General features: G+C 54.1%; 1 protein-coding gene and 2 long non-coding RNA genes across 9 annotated transcripts in view; 1 reads left to right on the top strand and 2 right to left on the bottom strand.

Annotated features, from left to right (window-relative positions):
- Positions 1–19,999, bottom strand: part of LOC105470538 (oxysterol binding protein like 2) — a 58,870-nt gene extending 38,871 nt beyond the window's left edge. For 2 of the 3 annotated variants that reach the window (XM_011722626.3, XM_011722624.2), the window contains exons 1-2: positions 19,878–19,999; positions 1,070–1,234 (exon numbers count right to left, since the gene is read on the bottom strand). In XM_011722626.3, coding sequence (XP_011720928.1) covers positions 1,070–1,106 — 37 coding nt within the window. In that variant the 5' untranslated portion in view covers positions 1,107–1,234; positions 19,878–19,999. Of the gene's footprint in view, positions 1–1,069; positions 1,235–19,417; positions 19,559–19,877 lie in introns of those variants that run through there. The other variant, XM_011722625.3, reaches the window with a different exon arrangement.
- Positions 19,442–23,612, top strand: LOC105470537 (uncharacterized). Of its 5 annotated transcripts, XR_011613170.1 has the most exons (4): positions 20,493–20,744; positions 20,919–21,070; positions 22,202–22,377; positions 23,237–23,612. It is a non-coding gene; the product is annotated as an uncharacterized lncRNA (long non-coding RNA). The 5 variants fall into 5 exon arrangements; XR_980567.3 differs by lacking the exons at positions 20,493–20,744; positions 20,919–21,070 and adding an exon at positions 19,442–19,496 and having other exon boundaries at positions 23,237–23,611; XR_980565.3 differs by lacking the exon at positions 20,919–21,070 and having other exon boundaries at positions 23,237–23,610.
- A 1,696-nt stretch (positions 23,613–25,308) lies between these two features.
- On the bottom strand, positions 25,309–26,167 carry LOC105470728 (putative uncharacterized protein FLJ44790). The gene is made up of 2 exons (XR_011614283.1): positions 26,152–26,167; positions 25,309–26,014 (listed from the first exon to the last, which is right to left on the bottom strand). It is a non-coding gene; the product is annotated as a putative uncharacterized protein FLJ44790 (long non-coding RNA).
- Positions 26,168–26,491: the final 324 nt, after the last annotated feature.

Consider the following 26,491-nt stretch of genomic DNA (forward strand, 5'->3'; position numbering starts at 1 on the left):
GTGTCCTCAGGGCACGGCCACAGAGACCCTCCTGACACACCCACTCCAGCAGGGCCCCAGACCGGAGGTGCCACCAGAGCCATTAACGTGTCCTCAGGGCACGGCCACAGAGACCCTCCTGACACACCCACTCCAGCAGGGCCACAGACTGGAGGTGCCAACGGAGCCATCGACGTGTCCTTGGGGCGTGGCCACAGAGACCCTGACAGATCCTTGCGCGGCAGTAACTACAGAAGTGCTTCTAAAGATGGTCACTAATTCCCGGCCTGTGGCCGCATTTCTAAAGCCACTCCCCTTTCTGATCCTGACACCTAAGGACAAGGGAACACCCAAGGGAATCTCCTGATGCCCTGCCCACCCGCAATGGTCCTTTCCAGAAAAAACAAGCGGAATTCCAGACGCCGACTCTGAGGCACAGAAGAGTGGAGAATGAACGTGAGAACCTGACAGACACAAGCTCAAAGGGTTTCAGGCTCTTCCCTGTGCCAGGAGAAGGGGCGGCTCTGGGAGGCCAAGCTGCCAGCCCTGCCCGCCCTTCCCTCTAGCCGGCCTGTCACATGCCCATGAGAGTGACTGGACGCCAAAATACATTCTTTTCAATCAAGCCACAGGATTTCATTCAGACCACAGGCTGCAGGCCGCCACTTTAAACCATCGTGCGAAAGAGAACGATAACTGTGCTCTGCGGCTATGAGTGTGGCTAGGGAGCCAGGGTTTGCTGTCTGATGGGAGCATCAAGCAGTGCCAGGCAAGACAGGGCCATCATATCCAGAACGTTCTCATCATGATGCAGGAATAAGAGAAAAAGATGGCCATCTCAGGAAACCAATGAAACTATCTGCACCCCAGGACACTCTTGGGAAGACTTAAATCCTGTCAGCCGAAGGCAAGGCTTTTCCCACCTCTGGGATGGACGTTAGATTTTGTTGAAGAGTCCGCGTTTGGGATCCTGAATGCTCCACGCACTGCTTTACTGAGCATCTTTACACCCCAAATGCCAGGCCCAACATCTGAATCCAGGGATGCTCACCCTTCCAGTACGTCCCTAGTTGGTTCTCTTTCAACTCACCTGTGACGGCATCAAAGAATTCTTCCTCTCCGTTCATCCTTCAGCAGCCAGCCTCCACTGCCCCTGACATGTGCTCTTCTACTGAATCATCATATCTGATCCACATCTACAGTGTAAGGAACTCCACGAACTTTCTCTTGGAAAAATCCAACGGACACTGAAGCTCTAAAGGGAACAAAATGTGGGCATACTTAGCTTCCAGAAGTTTCGTGGTTTAAAAACATTTTAAAAATACCCATTCACCACCCTAAACTCAATCTAAATTACATGTAAGCAAATTAGTAAAATAAATTATCACATCACAAACATGACTTCAAAAAGTAAATGAAAGGAAGCATTTATAACATAAGATCAATCAATGAATAACAGACCAATAAGTCACTCCTATAAGAAGAGTTGTTTCTAAAAAGCATTATCAGCTGGGCATGGTGGCTCACGCCTGTACTCCCAGCACTTTGGGAGGTCGAGGTGGGCAGATCACTTGAAGCCAGGAGCTTGGGACCAACCTGGCCAATATGGTGAAACCCTGTCTCTACTAAAAATATAAAAATTACCCAGGCATGGTGGCGCACGCCTGTGGTCCCAGCTACTTGGGAGGCTAAGGCAGGAGACTCTCTTCAACTCAGGAGGTGGAGACTGCAGTGAGCTGAGACTGTGTCACTGCACTCCAGCCTGGGTGACAAAGTGAGACTTTGCCTCAAAATAAACAAATAATTAAAATAAATAAAATTAAAATAACATTAAAAGCATTATCTACAGTTACATAAGAAAACAATAAAACATTAATTTGGGAAAAGTCATGGGAGCAGGCAGGGTGTGGTGGCTCATGCCTGTAATCCCAGCATTTTGGGAGGCCAAAGCAGACGGATCACTTGAGGTCAGGGGTTCAGAGACCAGCCTGGACAACATGGTGCAACCCCATCTCTACTATAAATACAAAAATCAGCCAGGCATGGTGGCAGGCACCTGTAATCCCAGCTACTCGGGAGGCTGAGGCAGAAGACACGCTTGAACCCGGGAGGCGGAGCTTGCAGTGAGCCAAGATCACGCCACTGTACTCCAGCCTGGGCAACAGAGCGAGATTCCATCTCAAAAAAAAAAAAAAAAAAAGTCACGGGGGCAGCCGGAAGGCAGGTTAGCTTCAGCGAGGCGTTCAGCATCCGAGGTTCAAACACAGCGCAGGAAGTTTTGCTGAAAATCATTGCAAACATTCACCAGAGGCTGGAACAAATGGCTGTATAAGTAAACGGAAAATTATGTCGAAAATTTCACATCTACCTGAAACCAACATCAATTCTAGAGAATTGAGACTGCTATGTAAGTTAGCTGCTACCAGGATATACTGAAGTAAACTTACATTTTCTCACAACTACCTTAGCTCAATATTCCAGAACTCATGCCTATTAGTGTCTCCCATCGGGAAAAGCAGCGTTGGATGAACGACAAGAGAAGGAGGCCAAAATCAGCATCCTTACTTGTGTCAGAAATACAAAAACCAGCCCAGAGCTCTCTGCACAGTTCCGAGGGTGAGGGTGCCAGGGGCGAGAACGACTCCCAGTGCTGGGCGACCCCCCCAGCGGCTCATCCTGCAGCCCTGCCATAGCCGCACGGGGCAGCAGCAGCTGCTTCTCTCCAGACAACAGGACGGCCACCACCTCCCCTGAGACTCTCCGGTGTCTCCCAGTTCGTCTCTCCCTCCCAGCCAGCCTGAGGCAGCCCCTGAAGGCCGGCGCAGACAGCCCTGCTCACGGCCAAGGTGTGCTTGCCCTTGCAGGCAGGAGAAGTCGCTGTCTCTCACTCAGGTCCCCCTCACAACTGCAGCGATGTGCTTCCCTCTTCAGAGCCACGGAGGAGCCAGGGCTCCCTGAGGAGACGTGGCTGAATCCAGGACTGGGCTCCTCTTGCCATGGTAGCAAGGAAGCTGCCCAGGAAGACTGGGGAGTAGAGTTGGAATGTGCATCCCTGCAAACACACGCTGAAATCTGACTGCCCATGTGACAAGGCTAGGAAGTGGGGCCTTTGAGAGGTGGTGGGACTGTGAGGGCTCTGCCCTCAGGAATGGCTTAATGCTGTTTTATAAAAGGGTCTGTTATAAAAGGGTGAGTCAGCCGTGCGTGGTGGTTCACGCCTGTAATCCCAGCACTTCAGGAGGCCAAGGTGAGCGGATCACTTGAGGTCAAGAGTTCCAGACCAGCCTGGCCAACATGATGAAACCCTGTCTCTACTAAAAAAAATACAAAAAAATTAGCCGGGCGTGGTGGTAAGCGCGTGTAATCCCAGTTACTTGGGAGGCTGAGGCAGGTGAATCGCTTGAACCCAGGAGGCAGAGGTTGCAGTGAGCCGAGATCACACCACTGCACTCCAGCCTGGGCAACAAGAGCGAAACTCCATCTCAAAAATAAATAAATAAATAAATAAATAAATAAATAAATAAATAAATAAAAATAAAAAGGTGAGTTTGGCCCCCTTTTGTGTGCTCTCTCCTCCCTCCCTCTGCCTCCCCCTCCTTCTCCCTCCCTTTCCCTCTCTTCTCTCTCTCCCTCCCTCCCTCTCTCCCCTCCTCTCTTGCCCTTCCACCTTCTGCCATGGGATGACAGCAAGAAAGCCCTCAGCAGACACCAGCACCTTGAACTGGACTTCCAGACTCCAGAACGAGGCGCCTGCACAATGCTGCTCATTCTAAACTGCCCAGCCTGTGGCATTGCTGTAGCAGCACAACACAGCCTATGCCAGGGGCTCTCGTTGAATGACGCAGGATGAACCTACGGAAGCTCCCACAAGAAAGAGGAGACAATCTGAGCACCAGTATACAAGAAGAGGCTGAAACACAGTGAATACATTCAAGTCCAGAGTTCCTAAGATACTAAAAAGGAGATTAACTGGTCATGTTGGATGATGCCAGTAAGTCCACAAGTTATTTTGAAACTGGCAAACAAGGGGACAGCATCCTGCCTTCCCTACACATACTGCTGTGCCACTGTCGCCAGCTAACAGGTGAGGAAATTGCGCTTTATGGAAGCACCCCAGCAAACAGATGAACAAGGCACACAGGTTCGTGACCATCATCATTAGATGACACTGGGAAATTCATGTATCCAGGCATTGACCCCCAAGAGACGGCCTCGGGTGCCTCCCGGGGAGAGATCACATTGCCACTGCTGAAACAGTCTTGCCAGGAACACTAAGCCCAGGTTTGCCCAGCTTCTAGCTTTATCTACTAACGTGGTCTGGATGTGTTCCCACCACCAAACCTCCTGTTGAGATGTGATCCCGGTGCTGGACGTGGGTCTGACAGGAGTGTTTGGGTCACGGGAGTGGATCCCTCACGGCTTGGTACCGTCCTCCTGGTCCTGGGCAAGGATGAGTTCCCATGAGATCTGCTTGTTTAAAGACGTCTGGCACCTCCCACACCCTCTCTCACTCCTCCTCGCGCCACGTGAGGCGCCTGCACCCACTTCGCCTTCCACCACGAGTAAAAGCTCCCTGAGGCCTCCCCAGAAGCTGAGCAGATGCCGGCGCCATGTTTCCCGTATGGCAGAACCATGACCTAATTAAACTACTTTTCCTTATCAATTTCCCAGTCTCAGGTATTTCCTTATAGCAACACAGGAACAGCCTAACACACCTCCCAACTTAGGGAAGCACAGAGACCAGAGGCCACGGGGACACGGCAGCAGCACCTGGACCGCGGGTGCCTCGCCCAGCAGACCCGGCCTCCGCAGGAAATCAACCACACTGAAAAAGCAGGCGCCCAGGAGGAGAAAGGAAACCTCGTGACCTTGACCAAGTGGCTACTTCGTGGGCGTGGGCACACCATGTTCGACTACATGCCAACGTGGGGATGCAATCAGCAAAACCCACGCACGACCAAGCCCAGAGTCTCCAACAAATCAATTACAAAGACAGAGAGAGAGGGAGAGGGAAGGCTTCTCACCATCTTGATTATGGTGATGTTTTCAAGGGTGCACATGCGTATCAAAACCTATCATACATGTTACACGTGAGCAATTTATCATATGCCAATTATACCTCAAAAAAGCTATCTTTAAAAAAAAGACATACCAGCCAGGTGCGGTGGTTCCCGCCCGTAATCTCAGCACTTTGGAAGGCTTAGGCAGGTGGATCGCTTGAGCCCAGAGGTCGGGTATCAGCCTGAGCAACATGGCAAAACCCCATCTCCACAAAACACACAAAAATTAGTCGGGTGTGGTGGTGCGCCCACCTATGGTCCCAGCTACATGGGAGGCTGAAGTGGAAGGATCACTTGAGCCTGGGACATCAAGGTTGCAGTGAGCCATGGTCACACCACTACACTCTAGCCTGAGCGACAGAGTGAGACCCTGTCTCCAAAAAAAAAAAAAAGGCAGACCAATTAAAATGATGTTTGAAGCAGGATTCAAACAAGGCCTACACATAGGCAGATAAGATTTGATGGAGACATTTATAAGACAGTGGTAATCTGAATAGAGTAAGTATCTGATGGTAGGAGGATTCCTGCTCATTTTTAAGATGTCACAATAGGCCGGCCGTGGTGGTTCACGCCTGTAATCCCAGCACTTCGGGAGGCCGAGGCAGGAGAATCGCTCGAACCCAGGAGGAGGAGGTTGCAGTGAGCCGAGATTGCACCATTGCACTCCAGCCTGGGCAACAAGAACGAAAATCTGTCTTTAAAAAAAAAAAAAAAAAAAAAAAAGGCACGATAGTATGAATATCTTTTTGAGAGAACCCTAAAAAAAAATCCACTGCTCTGCACTATGTGAAAAGCCTCCCGGAATAGAAAGCAAGTTAGAATTAGAAACCATTTTGTTCTCCCTTTTGCTTGCTTTTTTTTTTTTTTTTTTTTTTTTTTTTTTTTTTTTTTTGAGACAGGGTCTTGCTCTGTCATCTAGGCTGGTGTGCAGTGGTGCAATCACAGCTCACTGCAGCCACGACCTCCAGGGCCCAAGCCATCCTTCCACCCCCGCCTCCCGAGTAGCTGGGACCACAGGCACGCACGACACGCACCATCACACCCGGCTGATTGTTTAAAAAACCGCTTGTAGGGACAGGGTCTCTCTATTTCGCCCAGACTAGTGCTGAACTCCTGGACTCAAGCAATCCTCCCAAATCAGCCTCCCAAGGTGCTTGGACTCCAGGTGTGAGACACCGCACCCGGCCCGCTTGCCTTTTTTGAAATGCTTCCCTGCCTATAACAAAAGTCCTAATGTCAAAGGTAAATCAATCACAGCTTATGGAAAATCTTTAAAATGAGGATCAAGATGTCAGACACAAGCTTGGCTGGACAACCGAGACACCAACATCGCCTGTTTCTGTGTGTGCGCTGCGTGGCCCAACCAAGACCGAAGACCCCCTTGGGGAGGCCTTTTCCATCAACCTCCGAAGAAGCACCCAGAGGTCACAGGGCCCTTGACCCCCACATTTGCACGTGCGACAGTGAATTCCAACACAGCCTCCAGGTCACTCCTGAAGGAGCTGCGGTAACAGGCACCATGCCCTGCGTCTCCTTCTATATTTACCAAGGCCCAGAAAAATGAAGAGGCCTTATCCAGAGCCCATACAACCACCCAACTATAGAGGCGATCAGTGCAGGACAACGATGATCCTCTTCATTCATTCAACACACATTCACAGAGAGCTGACCTGGCGCCAGGCCTTGAAGTGGAAACTGTGGTGGTCCTGCCCTCATGAAGCCAGTCACGAAGGTGCTCCCAGGAGAGCCCTTCCTGGGCAAGTCTCTAAGGGGGCAACCCTGGGGCTGAGCTCAGAGTGAGCCTTGGGGGCAGGGAGAAAAGACAGGAGGATCAGGGCGTGCTGGAAAGCACAGATGTCCCCATGGGGTCAAGGAGTGCCTGCCCCAGCCAGGACCTCAGTCCCTCCTCCCATCTGCCCACCTCTGGACTTCTCAGAGGCCTGGGTAAGGCCGGGCACACTGGCTCAGGCCTGTAATCCCAGCACTTTGGGAGGCTGAGGCGGGTGGATTGCCTGAGGTTGGGAGTTCAGACCAGCCTGATCAACATGGAGAAACCCCTTCTCTACTAAAAATACAAAATTAGCCGGACGTGGTGGCCCATGCTCATAATCCCAGCTACTCGGGAGGCTGAGGCAGGAGAATTGCTTGAACCCGGGAGGCAGAGGTTGCAGTGAGCTGAGATCGCTCCAGTGAACTCCAGCCTGGGCAACAGAGGCTGTTTATTTTGTTAATAAATAAATAAAAATTTAAAAAGTAAAATAAAATAATTCTAAAAAGCAAAAGTTAGGCTTCATAATTGAGTACTCTATAAAAGTTGAGGAATATACAGAAAGTTAAATGTTTAGCGACTGGGCACGGTAGCTCATGCCTGTAATCCCAGCACTTTGGGAGGCTGAGGCAGGCGGATCATGAGGTCAGGAGATCGAGACCATCCTGGCTAACACGGTGAAATCCCATCTCTACTAAAAATACAAAAAATTAGCCAGGCGTGGTGGCGGGCGGCTGTAGTCCCAGCTACTCAGGAGGCTGAGGCAGGAGAATGGCGTGAACCCGGGAGGTGGAGCTTGCAGTGAGCCAAGATTGCACCACTGCACTCCAGCCTGGGTGACAGAGCGAGACTCCGTCTCTAAAACAAAACAAAACAAAACAAAAAAAGCATTAGGAAGGCAGAGTTTATTTCCTGAATATGCTCTTCCACGCGCAGATCTCACTTCGCACTCAGAAAACAATCCCCAGAGAGAGTATTTCAAGAACAAACTTTGCTGGGGTTTTCTGTCTGTTTCAATGGGCTCTTTTCTGGTCAACTTCTCCCTTTTCTACTTCTAGAGAAAACCTCGGGGCCTGAGTCTATGCTGAGCATCTTTGCTGGCCTCTTGCCCTTTCTCCTTCTCCAGTAAGAGTTTTTTTTTTTTTTTTGCGGGGAGAGGGGGCACTTCCTCGGCCCCAAGGGCACCACCCCTGCAGGCCCCAGCGAGTCTCAGTTCCCCTAACCCAGGGGACCCACCAGTCCCTTGAAAAGGACCCCAGCACACTTTCTTTAAGGTGCCGTCCCCATCCCACCAGGATCTCAAAATATCCTAACACTGGTATGAAGACTTGGACTCAAGACTTACAAACCCATCTCTATGTTTTTCTCAGATCTGGGCTCTGCGCGGTGGCTCACAACTATAATCCCAACACCTTGGGAAGCTGAGGTGGCAGATGGCTTGAGCCTAGGAGTTTGAGACCAGCCTGAGCAACACAGTGAGATACTGTCTGTACAAAAAACAAAATAAAGTAAATTAGCTGGGCACAGCGGCACGTGCCTGTAGTTCTAGCTACTTGGGAGACTAAGGCAGAAGGACTACTTGACCGCAGGGGTTGGAGGCTGCAGTGAGCTACAATTGCACCACTGCACTCCAGGCAGGGCAACAGAACAAGACCCTGTCTCTTAAAAAATAAATAAACAAAGCAGATCTGAAGGTTCAGGAAGTCGGTGAATGAGACTGGGGATCCGGTGTTGACTACCACGGGCGACCTGCTGAAAGTTCAATTACACGTTGTTACTCCGCCCATCAGAAATAGGCAGGGCACCCCGGATATGCTGGACACACAGAGTGCACTGATTACGAAGATTCTAAAATCACTTCTGAGGTTAAATATCAACTCTAAGTTTAAATTATTGAAAATAATATAAGTTCTGCCCGGGCACGATGGCTCACGCCTATAATCTCAGCAGTTTGGGAGGCTGAGGTAGGCAGATCACCTGAAGTCAGGAGTTCGAGATCAGCCTGGCCAACATGGTGAAACCCTGTCTCTACCAAAAAATACAAAAAGTAGCCAGGCATGGTGGCACGCGTTTTAATCTCAGCTACCCAGGAGGCTGAGGCGGGAGAATCACTTGTACATGGGAGGCAGAGGTTGCAATGAGCCAAGATTTAGCCACTGCACTCCAGCCTGGGCAACAGAGCAAGACCCTGTCTCAAAAAAAAAAAAAAAAAAAGAAAGAAAGAAAGAAAGAAAGAAAGAAAAGAAGGCCGGGCGCGGTGGCTCAAGCCTGTAATCCCAGCACTTTGGGAGGCCGAGGCGGGCGGATCACAAGGTCAGGAGATCGAGACCACAGTGAAACCCCGTCTCTACTAAAAATACAAAAAATTAGCCGGGCGCGGTGGCGGGCGCCTGTAGTCCTAGCTACTCAGGAGGCTGAGGCAGGAGAATGGCGTGAACCCAGGAGCCGGAGCTTGCAGTGAGCCGAGATCGCGCCACTGCACTCCAGCCTGGGCAACAGCGTGAGACTCCGTCTCAAAAAAAAAAAAAAAAGAAAGAAAGAAAAGAAAAAAAGAAAATATAAGTTTTATTTAATAATTTAAAAATACATCAGCAAGCAGAGCTAACAAATAAACAACTGTGCACAGAGCCCTATGTGGCATTTTGCTGAAAGGGAAAACATTCCCACTATTAGCAAGGATAGGGCTCTGTCTTAGAAAGGACCCTAAGGGGCCGGGCACGGTGGCTCACACCTATAATCCCAGCACTTTGGGACGCCAAGGTGGATGGATCACAAGGTCAGGAGTTCGAGAACAGCCTGGCCAATATGGTGAAACCCCATCTCTACTAAAAATACAAAAATTAGCCGGGTGTGGTAGCAGGTGCCTGTAGTCCCAGCTACTTGGGAGGCTGAGGCAGGAGAACAGCTTGAACCTGGGAGGAGGAGGTTGCAGTGAGCCGAGATCACGCCACTGCACTCCAGCCTGGGCAACAGAGTGAGACTCCAGCTCAATAAAGAAAGAAAACAAAGAAAATAAATAAAGAAAGGACCCTAAGGAAACCATCCAACCTTCCACTTCAAAGAATGCTCTTCCTCCTCACAGTTCAAAGCCACGTGTCAGAAACTTTCAAACTCATTCCCGTGGGGATCACACTGTGGTCAGGCACGGCCAGGGAGCTACAGCCCCTCGGTCCCCATGGCCCCGCTGAGCTTCGCAGGGAGGCAGCTGGGGCGTGGGGGCAGCAATCATAAGCCAAGGTGCCAGGGCAGCCCCAGGGAATGGGTTCCACAGGCCCGGTTCTGCCCCACAAGAGGTCACATCCAGCACAGCCACAGAGCAAGCGACCCCAGAGGACCCACAGGAAGATCTTCAGTGTCTCAGCCAAGAGGTAAGCTTGGCCACCCCGACACTCGCTTAAGCCAATGTGCACATCAAACCAGCTTCCAGGGCCAAGCAAAGTTTCCGGTGCAGCATCGCGTACTGAAGAGCACCTGCCATCCGCTCAAGGTCAAGGCTGACACGTGAGCCCAACTACAGTGCAGAGAAGAACCAGGTCAGGCTGAGATCGGCCAAGGAGCAAACCAAAGCCACTGTCACATCCCTGCAGGACTTCTCCTTCCCCAGAGCAGTCGGCGACCTGGCAGGGCCTAACCTGGCCACTCAAATGCTTGGAAAGATGCTCCCATAACGCTGCGAGGTTGCCAGAGCACCAGGAAGGGAAACAAGTGTCACCTACGAGCATCAGAGTCACCAAGTTTAACATAATGGACAGAATTAGCTCTCTGTGGCAATTAAAGAACAGAAGGTCTCCCAGATCAAGGCTGGAGGATGGGAACATGAAATCACCGAGGGCAAGACAAAGCCTGCTGTGACATGAACACACCCAGGGAGAAGCTGGTGTGAGACACCTGCGCCTCCGTGTGGCACTGAAGAGGAGGGGCAGGGGCTGAGGGGCAGGGGCTGAGGGGCAGGGGCGCAGCTCTCTTCACCCAGCACCTTCTGAGCCCTGGGGCAGGAGCGACCAATCAGGGCCTCTCTGACACCTCATCCCTCCCTGAGTGTCCAAGCCTTGCGTCGGCAACGCTTCTCAGCTAGTATTTCAGCCTTGACACACCCACTTTGCAAACTCAGCCCACACACCACCCGAATGCCTAGAGGCCCTCGGCCTACTGACACCCAGCTGGCCACCAGGCCACAATCTCGTTTCTTTTGCAAAAAAACAAAACTTAACTAAAACAAAGACTCAACATCTCACAGCTTCAGAGCTGAGTTGCAGACTCTCCTATGGCACTGGAAATGTCATCTGTCCAGTGTAGTCCCCGCAGACCACAGGTGGCTACAAACACTTGAAATGTGGCGGGTGTGAGGGGAGGGAGAAGTGAATGCTCGATGCTAATCAGCTAAATTGACTTCACTTCAACAGCCACCCACGGCAGTGGCATCCATCCTGGACACAATGTCTCGGGGCCCCATGGGGCTCAGCCATCACGAGACCCTGCCCTGCCTGTGCCCAGCCCCACCAGAGGGTGGAGGAAGATGGAGGCGGCGGCAGCAGCAAGAGCAGGGGGCTTTGCCAGTCCCAGGCGCGGGTCCAGGCCTCTGTGAGGAGACGCGGGAATGACAGCCGGCCCGTGCCACAGCTACCTCTCAAACACCAACCCCACAACGATGGAGTGCCATCAAGGATGCCGCCAGGCCAGGCCCCATTCCTCCTTCCCAGACCTCCCTGGATTGCTCCGTCTGTGCTCACTGAAACACGCTTTCTGCCAATTGTTGAGAAAAAAAAATCAAGTCTTAATATTCCTGTCATTGTAAAAGCTTAATGGTTATTTTTACAGATTTTGTGTAAATTTAGAATCAAATAAACAAGTCATATGCCATTCACAACAATAACCTTTCTTAAAAAGGGAGACGTGCATGGCTGTCTGTCCTCGTCACCATCTGCAGCCCGTCACGAGTGAGGCACGCACGACTGGCCGCTCGGGCCTTTGCCCTTAAATGCACTGTGTTTTGGTGGCAATGGGATGGAATCAAGAGTGACCTTTATTGAACACTGGTTCTTGATCCTTTAGCCAAATAAGGTTAAGTCCAACTGCGTCCGAAGCTCCAGGAGACAGCCGTTCTGAGCGCAGACCAGCTGCCTCTAGGTCTGCGCTGTTTAACCTGAACAACCTCTCCGCTTTCTTCAGGTCTGTATGGTTTTTCTTAGTGTCAGGCTATATGTGGCTCATCACAAAATCAGCTACCTAACACCACAAGAATGTAACATCTCTTAGCTGAAGAACAGGTTTCAGGCTGGGGGCAGTGGCTCATGCCTGTAATCCTAGCACTTTGGGAAGCCAAGGCAGGTAGATCACTTGAGGTCAGGAGTTTGAGACCAGCTGGGCAACATGGTGAAACCCTGTCTCTACTAAAAATACAAAAAAATTACAGGTGGCACACACCTGTAGTCCCAGCACTTTGGGAGGCCGTGGTGGGCGGTTCACTTGAGGTCAGGAGTTCCAGACCAGCCTGGGCAACACGGCAAAACCCTATCTCTACTAAAAATATAAAAGGCTGGGCACGGTGGCTCAAGCCTGTAATCCCAGCACTTTGGGAGGCCGAGACGGGCAGATCACGAGGTCAGGAGATCGAGACCATCCTGGCTAACACGGTGAAACCCCGTCTCTACTAAAAATACAAGAAAATTAGCCGGGCGAGGTGGCGGGCGCCTGTAGTCCCAGCTACTCGGGAGGCTGAGGCAGGAGAATGGAGTGAACCCGGGGGGCGGAGCTTGCAGTGAGCCGAGATCGCGCCACTGCACTCCAGCCTGGGGCACAGAGCAAGACTCTGTCTCAAAAAAAAAAAAAAAAAATATATATATATATATATATATATATAAAAACTTACAGGTGGCACACGCCTGTAGTCCCAGCTACTCGGGGAGGCTGAGGCACAAGAATCACTTGAACCCGAGAGGCGGAGGTTGCAGTGAGCCGAGATTGTGCCACTACACTCCAGCCTGGGTGACAGAGCAAGACACCGTCTCAAAAAAAAAAAAAGAACAGGTTTCAGCCCTTTATCCTAAGACACGAGCGTGTACACACAAATGGCCCAACGCTGACTCAGGAAGGCCCTGTGCTGAGCGTGCCAGCCAGGCAAACTTGCCAGGTGCACCTGAAGGCTCTGAATCGGTCTGCAATTCATGCAGGAACAGTTTCTACACTGGGGAAAGGTAGGTGAACCTCTCACACTGTGAGACAGCAGCACCCCCACTGTTTACCATTCTCCACGCCAAGAGGGCGACCTTGAGAGGCAGGCAAAGGTGAGCCCGGCTTGGTCCCAAAAAGGAGCGATGGGGAGTGGCAATTCTTCCCACTGGGCCTCGTGGCCAATGTGGCCCGACATCCCGGAAGTGGCACCTAGCACCCCACTCACCACAGTCAACTCCCTCAAGTCTTGTCGCTGACTTAACTGCTTCCTGTGGAATATCAACAAAAGAAAATACATCGGCCGGGCGCGGTGGCTCAAGCCTGTAATCCCAGCACTTTGGGAGGCCGAGACGGGCGGATCACGAGGTCAGGAGATCGAGACCATCCTGGCTAACATGGTGAAACCCCGTCTCTACTAAAATATACAAAAAACTAGCCGGGCGAGGTGGCGGGCGCCTGTAGTCCCAGCTACTCGGGAGGCTGAGGCAGGAGAATGGTGTGAACCCGGGAGGCGGAGCTTGCAGTGAGCTGAGATCCGGCCACTGCACTCCAGCCTGGGCGGCAGAGCAAGACTCCGTCTCAAAAAAAAAAAAAAAAAAAAAAGAAAATACATCACGCACCTCGAGGAACATTACCTTGTAATGTAGTACAACGTATTTCCAAACACACAAGATGAATGCAAGCTCTTCTGTACAAACACATTTGTTTTAATCAACCTCCTCCTTATGCAACACAATAAAAAACTGTTCCACGAGACTGGAAGGCAATGGACAGGGCACATGCCCCACAGCTCACAGGCACCCTGCTCTCAGAAAGCCATGCTGGAGGGCAGAGCGGAGCGGGCACTCCGAGGGCAGCAGTAGCGCTGGTCAGCCCCCCCACCAGCCACCACTGTGTATCTCTGATGATCAAAACCAACGGCCCTGAGAGCAGCTCAGCCTGCGGCTGTGGCTAGAGGAGAAGGAGACGCCTTGTACCCACATCTCACATCCCAGCAGGGGCCACAGCGGGCAGCGGACTCGGTGAGGGAGCGGGAGGAAAATTAAGACAGCAGAGGGAAGGGAGTGTGCTGGGTGAGAGGATGCTGTCCTGCAGGGCTCCTGGCCATCCCCAGAGCACCTGCCCAGCCAAGGAGTGGCTGGTTGGCTAGAGTGCCTCCTTGCCCGCTGGCTGCCTCCTTCTCTGTGGCCTCAGTTCCAGGCCCTCCTCACCATCATGCCCATCTTCATCCTGCACAGCCCTAACGGGTCCCACTGTGCTGAGAAAACTGTCACCCTAACATCAGAGCTGCCCACGCGGCTGCCAACCATACTTCCTGAGCACCTACAGGCTGGGCTGCAAATCAAGGTCAGGGAAAACCATGAATCTCTAATCCCCCTAACCTCTGCAAAAATAAAAAATGTTTTAAAAATTAAAAAATAAAAAAAAAAAACAGGAAAAAAAATTTGTGTTCATTTTTTTCCCCCAGAACAATGACCCAGATTATTCATATTCATGAAGTTCTCAAAGGGGTCCTTGATCTAAAAAAGGGTCCTGACCCCGCAGTGGGCCTCCAGCACTTGGACTCCCTGCCGAGGACCCACCCCAGACCCCCTGAGGTTGTTAAACACGTGTCTTCCTGGGCCCCTCCAGGGAAACCCAAGCTCAGTGAAGCTGGGGCTGGGCCTTGAACCCGCACTTTTAAAAAGTTCCCCCGGCTTTTCTGATGAGAAGCAGGGGTGAAAACTCCATGATGTTAACCCAGGAGCCTTCTCCCCTGACGGCTGAACCAGTGCAGAGGCGGAGCTGCCGGACGGGAGCTGTGGGGCAGGTGCTGGGGCTCCTCATCTGCCTCTACACTGGGACCCCTCCCCTGGCCCCAGCTCAGGCACCGCCCCAGCTCTGCTTCCACTCAGGTGTTCCAGCATTTCTCACAGGTGAGACTTACTTGGAAGACAGGTGATGATTACAGCGAGACTCCTGGCTCTGCCATATCATCAAGAGAGGCCAAGCCAGAGCCAGGGCGCTCGCAGGAGCTCACCACCACAAATCCAGCCCATGTCCTCTTTCATAAGAAGAGGGTAGCCCCACGCCCCGCACACACCTGACACCTGCCATCATTATCGCCATCATTATCGGAGTCACCGAAATGTCACTGAATCACAGTCACCCTGGTTTTAAGGCAAAAACGGAAGCCGCTGTCCGGCCCAGCACAGTGGCACGAGGTCCCAGGTTACAGCGGGCTCTTTCTCATGCTCAGCCTTGGATCAGCCTTAGGTTTATTCAGTACAAGGCACAGGCACTCACCTCCACACCACAGTCCTCCTTCCTCTACAGTTGCCTCCGTCTTTTTTGGAACCAAAACTCCACACAACTCCCGACACACTGCAGTCCTCCCTGCCTGGTGCTGCCCAAGAACTCCTCGTCTCAGCCCACAACAGCGTTCTCTGCGCACCCCGAAAGCTACAGTCCCAGCCCCTCTGATAAAGAAATGTACTCAGTGTCTGTTCAGCCAAGAGCCCCTCAGACCCTTCCCACCCGACTTGCCTCAGCGTCGGGGCCACAGCGCCCAGGCCCGCAGTGCGCAGGTGAGAAGCACACACCTTACACCCAGGAGAGAGGCCCGACCCCGACGACCGCCACAGGCCCTGAGGTGCAGGACCCTCTTCAGGCCCCAAACTATGGAGCCAGCCACTAGCTCAACAGGACTGACCCCAGAGTTTGTTTCTCAAAATAAATCAAGCAAGTGTTCCACTGAAAAAAGAACGCAAGCAAAGAGAAACAGCCACACGCATCAGGCACAAGTCTCAGATCCAGTCCCTCATAAAAGCTCACTTCCACCGCTCAGCTCAACTCAGAGGTCACGGGATTTGCATCCACAGAAGCTCCAGTTGAAAGAACGAGGATGCTGTGAAATTCTGCTAAATGATCCCAAGTTCTTTTCTGAATCTGGAAGGAAAAGGAAAGAAGTGCCAAAAAGTTCACGGAAACAGTGCCGTGAACCATTTAACAGATGTTTCTTATCAAGAGCTGCAGGGGTGGGCCTGGACACTGCCACACTTCCACAGTGGGACCCTAGCCCAAACCAGCAGCCCGAGAGGCCGTGACACCACGCCTGAAACTTACCAGCAAGAACACTCTGAAAAAGCAAAGTCACAGCAGAGATACAAATGAACTAGCATATGTGGAAAGTACATTTAAACCATCAAACCAGAACCTACCATATTAACTCAGGACTTAAGTCCCTTTTAATAATCAATCATGTTCAAACACTGACTTCCTTTCAGTGTAGATAAGGTTATAAATCAACTTGAAAATGTACTACATTTTGGAATTAAACCTTGTACTTGACAATCAGTGCTAAACACTAAACGAAATGTCAACACCCAAACAGGAAGTATGACAATGATTAGGAGAAAATCAGCCCACACCCAGCCGCACTGCCCACAGAGGCCCCGGCGCCACTGACACACACACAGGTGCCCCTCAGCACGGACGCCGAGAAAACCCTTGCCTGACAGAGCTGTGTTCTGTTTGAAACAAGTCGCTCTTGAAGAAGTGACCATTCAAGCGGGGGGCAGACATATGAAAAGACCCTGCGACACCTGAGGGTGTGGCTGCTGCACTGCTGAGCGGCTCCAGGTTCAGCAGGTGGTGGAACCAAGGGTGTCCCAAGCAGCCACGACACATCGGACACTCGATGCTACATTTTCACACAGATTCCACACAAGAATCCGTCTTGCAGGCAAAGACACTGAAGGCAGGAGCCAGTGGGAACCCACACAGGACCCCAGAGCCCTGCTCTGGCGCACACCCTTCGCAAAGATGCTGTGACTCAGGAAGGCACGGCCAGACAAGACACAGCTTGCACGGGGACACTAAAGAAATCACCTTGAGGAGGCGGCAGGTTCCCTGTGTGAAGACAGCATAAGAACCTAAAATGTGTCAACAGTTCTCTTATACAAATTGTCACTTTTGTAATTGGTTGAATGTACTAAAACTCCATTAAAAGTCGAGCAAGTTTTTTTTTTTGAGACGGAGTCTCGCTCTGTCGCCCAGGCTGGAGTGCAGTGGCGCAATCTCGGCTCACTGCAAGCTCCGCCTCCCGGGCCCACGCCATTCTCCTGCCTCAGCCTCCTGAGTAGCTGGGACCACAGGCGCCCACCACCGCGCCCGGCTAATTTTTTATATTTTTAGTAGAGACAGGGTTTCACCGTGTTAGCCAAGCTGTTCTTGAACTCCTGACCTCGTGATCCACCCGCCTTGGCCTCCCAAAGTGCTGGGATTACAGGCTTGAGCCACTGCGCCCGGCCAAGCAAGTTTTAAGGACAAATCCAAGACCCATCTGCTGGTACCTCCTGGAGGGCACGGAGAAGAGACACTGGGATGGAAGTCAAGTGGCATTTTTTCACATTCAAACAGGACCCCTCATTAATATGTGGAACACAGCAGGGTCTGACCCTCTCAATGCACTCGAGGCAGGGAAGAAAAATGTCCTACGTGTGTACTCTAAGGCCGTGTGTGAAGTCCACTGGAACTGAACTCAGAACGGAGACCTCAGACTCTGGACTGCACACCTGTCAGCACCCATGCCTCCCAACCCTCCCTCTTCACACAGAGACCACCACTGAATCTGCCAGTAACAAAGGAGGTGGGTGGCAGGGAAGGTATTCTGGCAAAATCCTGAATAGCCAAACGGTAAATTACCGTATTTCAGAAGAAATGAAATGGCTTTGTAAACACTCAGCTTCACAAAAAAGGAGAGTGTGTTAGTTCTATATGTAGCAAAAAAACAAAATTCTGACACACAGTAATGCAGCATGATTAGAATATTCTAAACAAAAATGTTAAATGAAAATCTTGATATTAAAAGGCAGTACAGGGTAGTGTTTAAGAGTGTGAACCCTGGAGCCTGGGTTCAAATTCATATTTCATAATTTATTGCTGTGTGGTTTGGGCAAGTTACTTAACCTCTCTGTTCCTCAGCTTCCTCATGAATGACCTAACGATAATGTCAGTACCTGTCAAGTGGGCTGTTCACACTCGAGTGGGAAGCTCACCTGTCGAGTGGGAAGATCACACGAAGAAAGAGAATACAACATGCTCGTAACAGTACTGGAACAATCAGTATTAAATATTATTGTCTGCTCAGGTAAGAGCCGTCATTAATAGATGGACACATGAAGAAAACAAAGTAAAGCCTATGAGGGAGACTCAGTCACTCCCTCACTCTTCGCCACATTCTAAAAGACAACACTGTGGCGGGCACTGGGCTGGGCAGGGAGGAAGTGCCTCCGACGAAGTTCCTGTCCTCAACAAGGGGAAGGGAACTGGTATTCCGGGGCATGTACTAGGTGTCAGGGACTGAGGTAGAAAATGATTTCGTGGCAGGGCACGGAGGCTCACACCTGGAATCCCAGCACTTTGGGAGGCTGAGGCAGGTGGATCCCTTGAGATCAGGAGTTCGAGACAGCCTGGCCAACTTGGTGAAACCCCATCTCTACTAAAAATAAAAAAATTAGGCAGGCATGGTGGCCGGCGCCTGTGGTCCCAGCTACTCAGGAGGCTGAGGCAGGAGAATGGCTTCAAGCCGGGAGACGGAGGTTGCAGCGAGTTGAGATCGCACCACTGCACACCAGCCTGGGTGACAGAGCGAGACTCCATCTCAAAACATAAAACAAGAAAATGATCTGCTTTGCTCCTCTTATCAGCAAAGTGCTACGTGTCCGACGAAGGAGCTGAGGCTGACAGCCGGAAAAGGGGCCCTGGGCACCAGTTAGGAAGGGCAGCAGGGACGGCCATGGCTACCCAGCATGTGGCCCCTGCGCCAGTTTCGGGCTGCTCAACTCTCTGCTGTTCTCACCACAAATCCAGCGGGTGGGAAGGCCGCACAGCACCCAGCCAGGCCCGCAGCAGGCATTCGAGAAACGTCTGTCCAACCAAACCGAACGGGACCCCTTCTCCAGGCGTCCCGGGCAATCATCCCAAAGTTGCCGGAGCCAGGCCAGGGCCTGTCCTAGAGGACGGTTCAGATAAAAACGCCCCTGGGAGGTGACCCTCACCCCAGGAGAGCCTGCAACACCCCGACACCCACCACCTCGCCGCCGGTCCCCCGATGAAGCGGGGAGGCTGAGGTGCTGTGACGACCTAACAGTCTTGGCCTGGGCTTATAAACTTGGAAAGTCTAAAGACGTATTCTTCTGAGTACCAAAATATAACTGACGAAAGATGGAACCTCTTAAAATTACATTACCAAAGATAGGTGCTAGGTAGCAAGTTCTCAACCGTGTGTAGTCTGCTAAGGTTTATAAATTAAAACCAAAAACAGAGCCCAGGGGAATGGACGAGGGCCCGCGGGCACCCTCCCTGGGAAGACACAGGCCTGCGGGACAAGAAGAGCAGGCTCGGAGTGGGGCTGCGTCTCCCTGCCCTTCCTCCCGGCGGAACTCGCCCTCCTCACCTACAGGATCGCCCTAAATGCGTACGAAATCCTTCCCTGTTCCCGGTGAGCTGGTGAGAGAGGGCGAGTCGGCCAGCAGGTGCGTCCGTCCCCACTTCCTGCTCGGCGGGGCAGCAGCGGGGCCGGGGGCCTCGGGGAGCCGGGTCGCGGGTCCCGGGACCGCAGTTGCCGGGCGACCGCAGGGGGAGGGGTGCGGGGGCCGCGGGACCCAGGCCCAGGCCCCAGGCCCGGTCGCAACTTTCCTCCCAAAGTTTTCCCGGGGCGCCAGGCTGCGGCCTAGGCCGGGCGCGCCTCCCTGTGGGGGTCGAGGCCGGGGCCGGGGCTGGAGACGGCCTGCGGACCCGGGTCCTGTCCGGCCCGCCCTCCCCTCCTCTCCCCACCCCGGCCCCAGCCCGCGGCCCAGGTCCCGCAGCTCGCCGGGGTCCCGGGCCTTCGCGTGGCGGCGGCGGGGGCCACTCACCTGGACGCGGGTCCCTCGGTTGCCGGCCGAGCTCGTTGCCGCCCCGCCCCCGCCCCGCAGGCCCGCGACCCACTGACACCGAGGCGGAAGTGCGGCCCGCCGCCTCGCCGACTGACAGCCCGCGCCTGCCACTGGCTGCGCCCGGCGCCGCCGCGTCGGCCGCCGCCCGCCCAATCAGCGCCCGGCCCGAGGCTCGCGCCGGGGGGCGGGACTATGCTAATCCCTTCGCGGAGGGGCCTCTACCTGTGCCCCGCCCACGTAGCGGAGTGACGGGGAGGACAGCCAGTCACAGCAGGAGAGAGGCGGGGTTATGCAGCCCCTGAGCCAAAAGGGGAGGGAGGGAAGGAGGAAAGGGCGTGGCTGCGGAGAGCAGAGTTGACAAACAGTGAGTCAGGTGGCCCGGGGCGTGGGCGCTCCGCCCGCAGGTGCATTGCGTCCTGGCGGCGGTGCGGGCCTGCGAGGCCCACCTCTCGGCTACCCAAAGCCCGGGGGGCCTTTTCCCACAAATGCTGGGGACCTTGTGATAACTGGCTCGTAGCTGCTCCCACTGTCCTACCAAATCCTGAATATCCGCCTCCTTTGCATGCCATTTACCGCCAACCAAAATCCAGCGCCAATTTAGCCCTCCAGCTGCATCCCTGATCGTTTCACTACCATACTTAAAGCCCTTTGGACTCTCACTGACCTACAGTGGCTCCATGGTTAAGCCCAGAAGTTCTGGAATCAGACCTGGAGCTTGCATTTTTTACCAGCTGTGTGGATTTGGACAAATTAATTAACCTCTCTGAGTCTGTGTGCACCCGGAGTTTCATTTGCAAACCAGGGTTCCCCTGTCATCATCTCATTTAAGTCATGGTCTGGTTTGAGGTGAGTGGAGTGGCATGAACCAGGCTGGCTACCTAGAGTCCCAGCAGTTGGTTTAGGGGTCAGCCTGTGACGCAGTTCTAGCCAAAGAGGCTCAGTCCTGGGACTTTTGCTGTAGGGTCGGAGTTCAGACCAGAGGGGAAGCTGAAGTCAAATGACTCTCCCATCTGCCCACAGACCTCTCCAGAGCTGGGTTAGGTGAGACAGCGAAGGGGCCACTCTTCCACATCCCACCACCAGAGAACAGGGCTGCGCGAGAATGAAGCCAGCCCAGAGGAAAGCCGAAGCAACCACGGCCAGGTCACGTGGACCCTGCTGCACCTCAGCAGGTGCCTTCCTTGACTTTTCAGTTATGTGAACCACATGCTTGTTTCTGCTTCAGCCCGTTTGAGGTAGAGCCAAGAGTCCTGGGCTCCCTGTGGCCTTGAGAGCCCTGGCGAATGACCCATGACCCCACAGCGCGTTCTGCAGCAGAGCCAGCCCCCGTTGGGCCTCTGCACCCCCTCCTCAGGCCTTGTCCCCCCACTTCCAGGCTGCCCCTAGCAGGACCGTGGGGGCAGGGACAGGCCTTCGCCCCATCTGTGGCCCCGTGGCAGACGCGGGTACTCTCTATCAATGTCAGGGCATGAGTGAGCCAATGAACGCGGCCCCTGTGGCAGGGGCGGGGTCCAGACCACATCTCTGGGCCCAGCAGGGCCATTCTCCCCCACCCCAGGGACTGGCCCCACTCACTGGTGGGCCACTGTCAGCCGGCGCCACTAGAGACGTGCCAGGACTAGGAAGGAGCTGGATGAGCCTCTCCTGAAGAGAAAACGGGGAGGAGGGCGGGCAGGCCTCAGAAACAAAGGGGTTGCCATGGTTACCTCTGAAGAAAGCGACTCCAGCCGGTGAAAGGGAAGGGAAGGCATTCGGCCCCCAAGCCAGGACAAGGACGATGAGGCCAGTTGCCACGGAGATGACCGCACTGCACAGTTTCCCCTGTGGGCCTGGCCAGGGCCAGCGCAGGGTCCCAGAAGCCACCACTCTCCATGCCCCTCACCCTAAGTCTATAAGACTCTAACCCCTGTGCCCTTGAGGGACTCCAACCTGCCTGCCCACCCCTTGACCATGAGCTCTCCAGTGAGGGCAGCCTCAGAGACTCAGGTAGAAGGACCCTCTCATCTGCCCAGGGACCACCCCAGGGCCAAGCAGGGAGATCCACCCTGGCCTTGGCGGTGGGGGATGTGATCTCAGATGGCCTCTGGGCTGGAACAGAGGTTTCACCCCTCTTGACAGATGCAGTAACTGAGTTCCAAGGGTAGTCTGCCATCAGCCAGCGCTGGAGACGTTCCACGACTGGGAAGGGCGCTTCCTCCCTGGGGCCAGTTGCTGGGACTAGGCGAGAATCCTCCCTCGGTTGGTGGGTAATAAGGAGGGTTCCTTGAGACCAACTTAGGCATCTTCATCATGATATTTGCTAGGTCACGAGGCCAATTCGAGAGGCACAGTTCTGCAAGGATGAAAGATGGGAGTGGAGAAGACAACAAAGATGGACGAGCTGGGGCCATGATGATGAAGACGATGATGATGATGATGGCGGCCGAGTGCCCTGTGATTTACAGGCCCATGTGGTTTCATGTTTGCAGCAGCCAATCAAGTGGGTACCAGGTGCTATCATTCCCACTTTACAGATGAGCAGACTGAGCCCCAGACAGGTTAAGGGACTCCCCCAGCCCTGCAATGAGAAAGGGCCCAGCACAGCTCCAGGCACAAGGAGGCACTCCAGGCATGGGGAGGTCTGGTGGACCAGGCCTGGCCAGGAGCTTGTCCACAAGGCAGAGCTCCACCCAGGCTCCCGGACCGGGATCCACACATGAACAGGCCCAGGAGTTCCCATGGCTGTGGCTGCTGCACCCCCACACATGCTCTCCAGAGCCTGAGAAATGCTCATCCTGCAGGTGATTTGGGGGAGTCTGCTCCCACCTGCACTGCTCTCAGACCAAATTTCTGCTTCCTGACAGAATTTCTAGGATCCTCCCTCCGTCCTCTTAGCCGAGGAGGGGAGAAGCTCTCTCCCTCCCTCACCACGGGGCAGGTCACCAGTGGGAGGATTTCATGACCCACATGCCTCCCAGGGCTGGCGTGCGGGGTCCAGCAGTCCCAGCCACATCTATGTCATCCCGCTTCCTTTCCCCTCACTGTGAAGGAGGCGGAAGAGAGGTTGTTGCTCCCACCTTTTGGATGGGGAAACTGAGGCTTAGAGCACAGAAGCAGCTTGCCCAGGGCCTGGCAGCACCAGTCCCGCCCACGACCCACCGCCCTTTCCCCCGCTCCACTCTTACCTCCTCCCCCAGGTTTCTGGGTCTGGGTTTATCTCTTTATCTAGGTCTGCACCCACAGCTGCCCCATTAGATCAAACGGGTTGGCTTCCAGGAACGCCGGGTGCCTTGGCATTGCTGGCCTGGCTGGCAGCTGCTGGTTGGTGAGCCCCGGGTGAGGCTGTCTCCTCTCCCCAGGCACTCCCCAGGCCTTTAGAGAGGACATTCTCCCACTCTCTTTTATGGAAAGCCATGGAATCTTCTGTGTGGATGCAGCCTGGGCAGCCAGAGAGGGGTGGCCACTGAGGCCTGGCTCTGGCCCTCACGTGGCCGCAGCTGACCCCTCCCCACCGCAGCTCTCCAGTCTCCTCTGCAACGTGACAGCCCTGGCTTCTCTACCGTTGGGAGGAAGTATTTTTAGTTTTGAACCCACCACGTGAAGCGAGACAAGTTATCAATAGCAGCAGCAAAGGGCTTTTTCTTTCTCTTTTTTTTTTCCCCATATCTTTGGGACCTGAACAATCTGCACCCATTAAATTCTGCCAAAAGAAAAAAATAGTGTTCCTCTTATAAACTTTTTACCCCACAGCTTCCTTGCTGCTGCAGCTTTGCAAACCCACTCTTCCTGGGGTGACCCCACCTGTCTCCACAGCCCCCCTCTCCACTCCTGGGCACTGAGACCTGCCCGGGAACAGGCCCACCTGAGCAGAGGGCCAGCGTGGGGCTCAGGCCACAGCTCCAGAGCAGGTGGAATGAGGAGCTGGGGAGAGGGGAGAAGGCCCCCAGTTTCCCGCTCACAGAGCTGGCAGCAGCCGCAGCCTCTCCTGAGTGCTTGCTGCATGCCCAGGGCCAGGCCCAGCTCCTCTGAGTGCAGCAGCTCAGGGACACGCCCCACCCCACAGTGAAGGGCGGAGAAGGCGGCCTTCCCAGAGGTCTTTCCGGCTGTAATTCCTTGTTTCTGGAGGAAGGGGTTCCTCAGTCAAGTGGAGAAAACTAAACAAAGTGAACAGGGGCCCTCCCCAGCCTTAGGCTTCCCAGCGCCTGCACCACTCAGGGGCACTTGGAGGCTCCAGGGCCCAGGAACCAGCGCCCGCCCCACTCAGGGGCACATGGCGGCTCCAGAGCCCAGGAACCAGCGCCCGCCCCACTCAGGAGCACATGGCGGCTCCAGGGCCCAGGAACCAGAGCCCGCCCCACTCAGGGGCACATGGAGGCTCCAGGGCCCAGAAAGGGCCTGATGCAGACCCCCGGCATATGAGGATGGAAGCCCTTTTTCTATGAAGTTTCTTTTTTTGTTGTTGTTTTTTTTTTTTTTTGAGACAGAGTCTCGCTCTGTCACCCAGGCTGGAGTGCAGTGGCTGGATCTCGGCTCACTGCAAGCTCCGCCTCCCGGGTTCACGCCATTCTCCTGCCTCAGCCTCCCGAGTAGCTGGGACTACAGGCGTCCACCACCTCGCCCGGCTAGTTTTTTGTATTTTTAGTAGAGACGGGGTTTCACCGTATTAGCCAGGATGGTCTCGATCTCCTGACCTCGTGATCCGCCCGTCTCGGCCTCCCAAAGTGCTGGGATTACAGGCTTGAGCCACCGCGCCCGGCTCTATGAAGTTTCTTGCAGGACACTGGAGTGGCTTCTTGCCTTGCTGGGGGAAGCATTTGAGCCAACATGGCTGCCTGCCCTTTAGGACTGGTTAGAGCTGCATTCCTGAGAAAGCTCAGAATAACAGAGGCTTTGACAGGGTAGAAATGTACTTTTCTCTCAGGTGACACAGGCCTAGGCTGTCCGGCTGGCAGGGTATCATGCATCCTCAGGGACACAGCTCCTACCTTACTGTATCACTCTCCTAGTGCTGGCTTCCAGCCTCAGTGTCACCTCCTGGCCCAAAACAGCTGCTGGTGCTCCAGCCATCACAAGCACAGCTGACCAGAAAGGAGGAAGGAAAAGAGGAAGAGCAAAAGTGCTGCCCCCTAGATGAGTCAGCTCCCTTTGAGGATCTGTCCCTGAAGACACACCCAGCACTTCTGGGTGTGTCACTTCTCACTGGCCAGAGCTCCATCCTATGCCACTTTTGGTAGGATAGCAGCATTTTAGCTAAGTGCATTGCCAGCCTAAACAAAACATGGGGCTACAGGGAGCAGGTTAGAGATGGCCTCACAGCCAGGCCTAGACCATCCCAGGCCCGGAAATGTGGACATCTCCGGAAGTGACCCATAACTGCCCTGCCTCAGAAGAACCGACAGCCGCGGATGCAAGACAGAGCACCTGGTGCACATTCCCTGGCATGCCTGTGGCACGAGGGCTGTGCTCCGACCCCATGCCCCAGCGTGGTGCTGCAGTGGCCACTTCAGTGTTGGCCCTGGAGTTTCCCTCTTCCTGGCTGCGCCCTGACTGATGGGAAGTGGGTTCCTGCTCCTTCTCGAAATACCTGTTGAAAACCTGCTGCACTCTGCTGGCCCCACCCTGGGCGCTGGGGTGCCTCCAGAAGCAGGGCACTCACCCCAGAGGCTGCTAGGCAAAGGGCTTTCCTAGCGTGGGAAAGTGGGGGACCCTAGGGAACCTCTGCACCCTTCCTGAGGGCCTGTGTAGGGTGGGCAGGGTGTGGGCACATCCCTGCAGGGAATGGGAGGGGCAGGTGGGAGCCGGAGGAGAGACAGCTGGGCTAGGTTAGATTTAACTTGCTGCGGGAGCCAAGTGCGTTGGCTGGAGCCACTGGCTGGGCCTCAGTGCCAGGGGATCCGCCAGGCATGGGGGTGGGAGGGGCAAAGTTTAAATATGCCTGGGGAGCCAAGATGGGGGCAGAGATGGGGCCCAGGTTGAGGAGCTGCCGGGGGCCTGAGGGCGGCACCATGGGTTTTCCTCGGGAGAGCCCAGCAGCACGCTTGCCCTCAGCTGGAGCTGGGGATGGGAGTTGGGTAAGAGACAGCCAGCCAGAGATTTGGGGTTCTTCTGGGGATGGGTGTACTCCCCCAGTTGCACCCCTGGGAGAGGAGGTCAGGGAGTGGGTGGAGGAGATGGCTGGCGGTCTATGCATCAGGGGTCACAGCAGGGCACTGCATGCCCAGCCCAGTCCTCATGGTCATGGTAGAGAGGGGTGACCCATGAGGCGGAGCTATACCCACCGGGAGCTTCATGCAGGGCTCACAGCACCCAACCTGTGCTGTCCCATGGCACCTGAGGTTAATTTACCACTCTACCATTCCCATCTTGAAATTCTTCATCATCTTGGGGCAAGGAGCTCACATTTTCACTGTGCGGAGGACCTGGTGAATCCTGCAGCCATCCTGGGCGAGGAGGGTGCGGCCCAGGAAGCAGGGTCCGTGGGGTACCTGGTAAATTCTGCAGCCATCCTGGGCGAGGAGGGTGCGGCACTGGAAGCAGGGCCCATGGGGTTTCAGCAGTTGCATGCAGTCAGCCAGGTGATGCCATCCCTGCCAGGCATGGTGACAGGCCGGGCG

This window comes from Macaca nemestrina, chromosome 15, assembly GCF_043159975.1.
Source record: "Macaca nemestrina isolate mMacNem1 chromosome 15, mMacNem.hap1, whole genome shotgun sequence".
Taxonomy (NCBI): domain Eukaryota; kingdom Metazoa; phylum Chordata; class Mammalia; order Primates; family Cercopithecidae; genus Macaca; species Macaca nemestrina.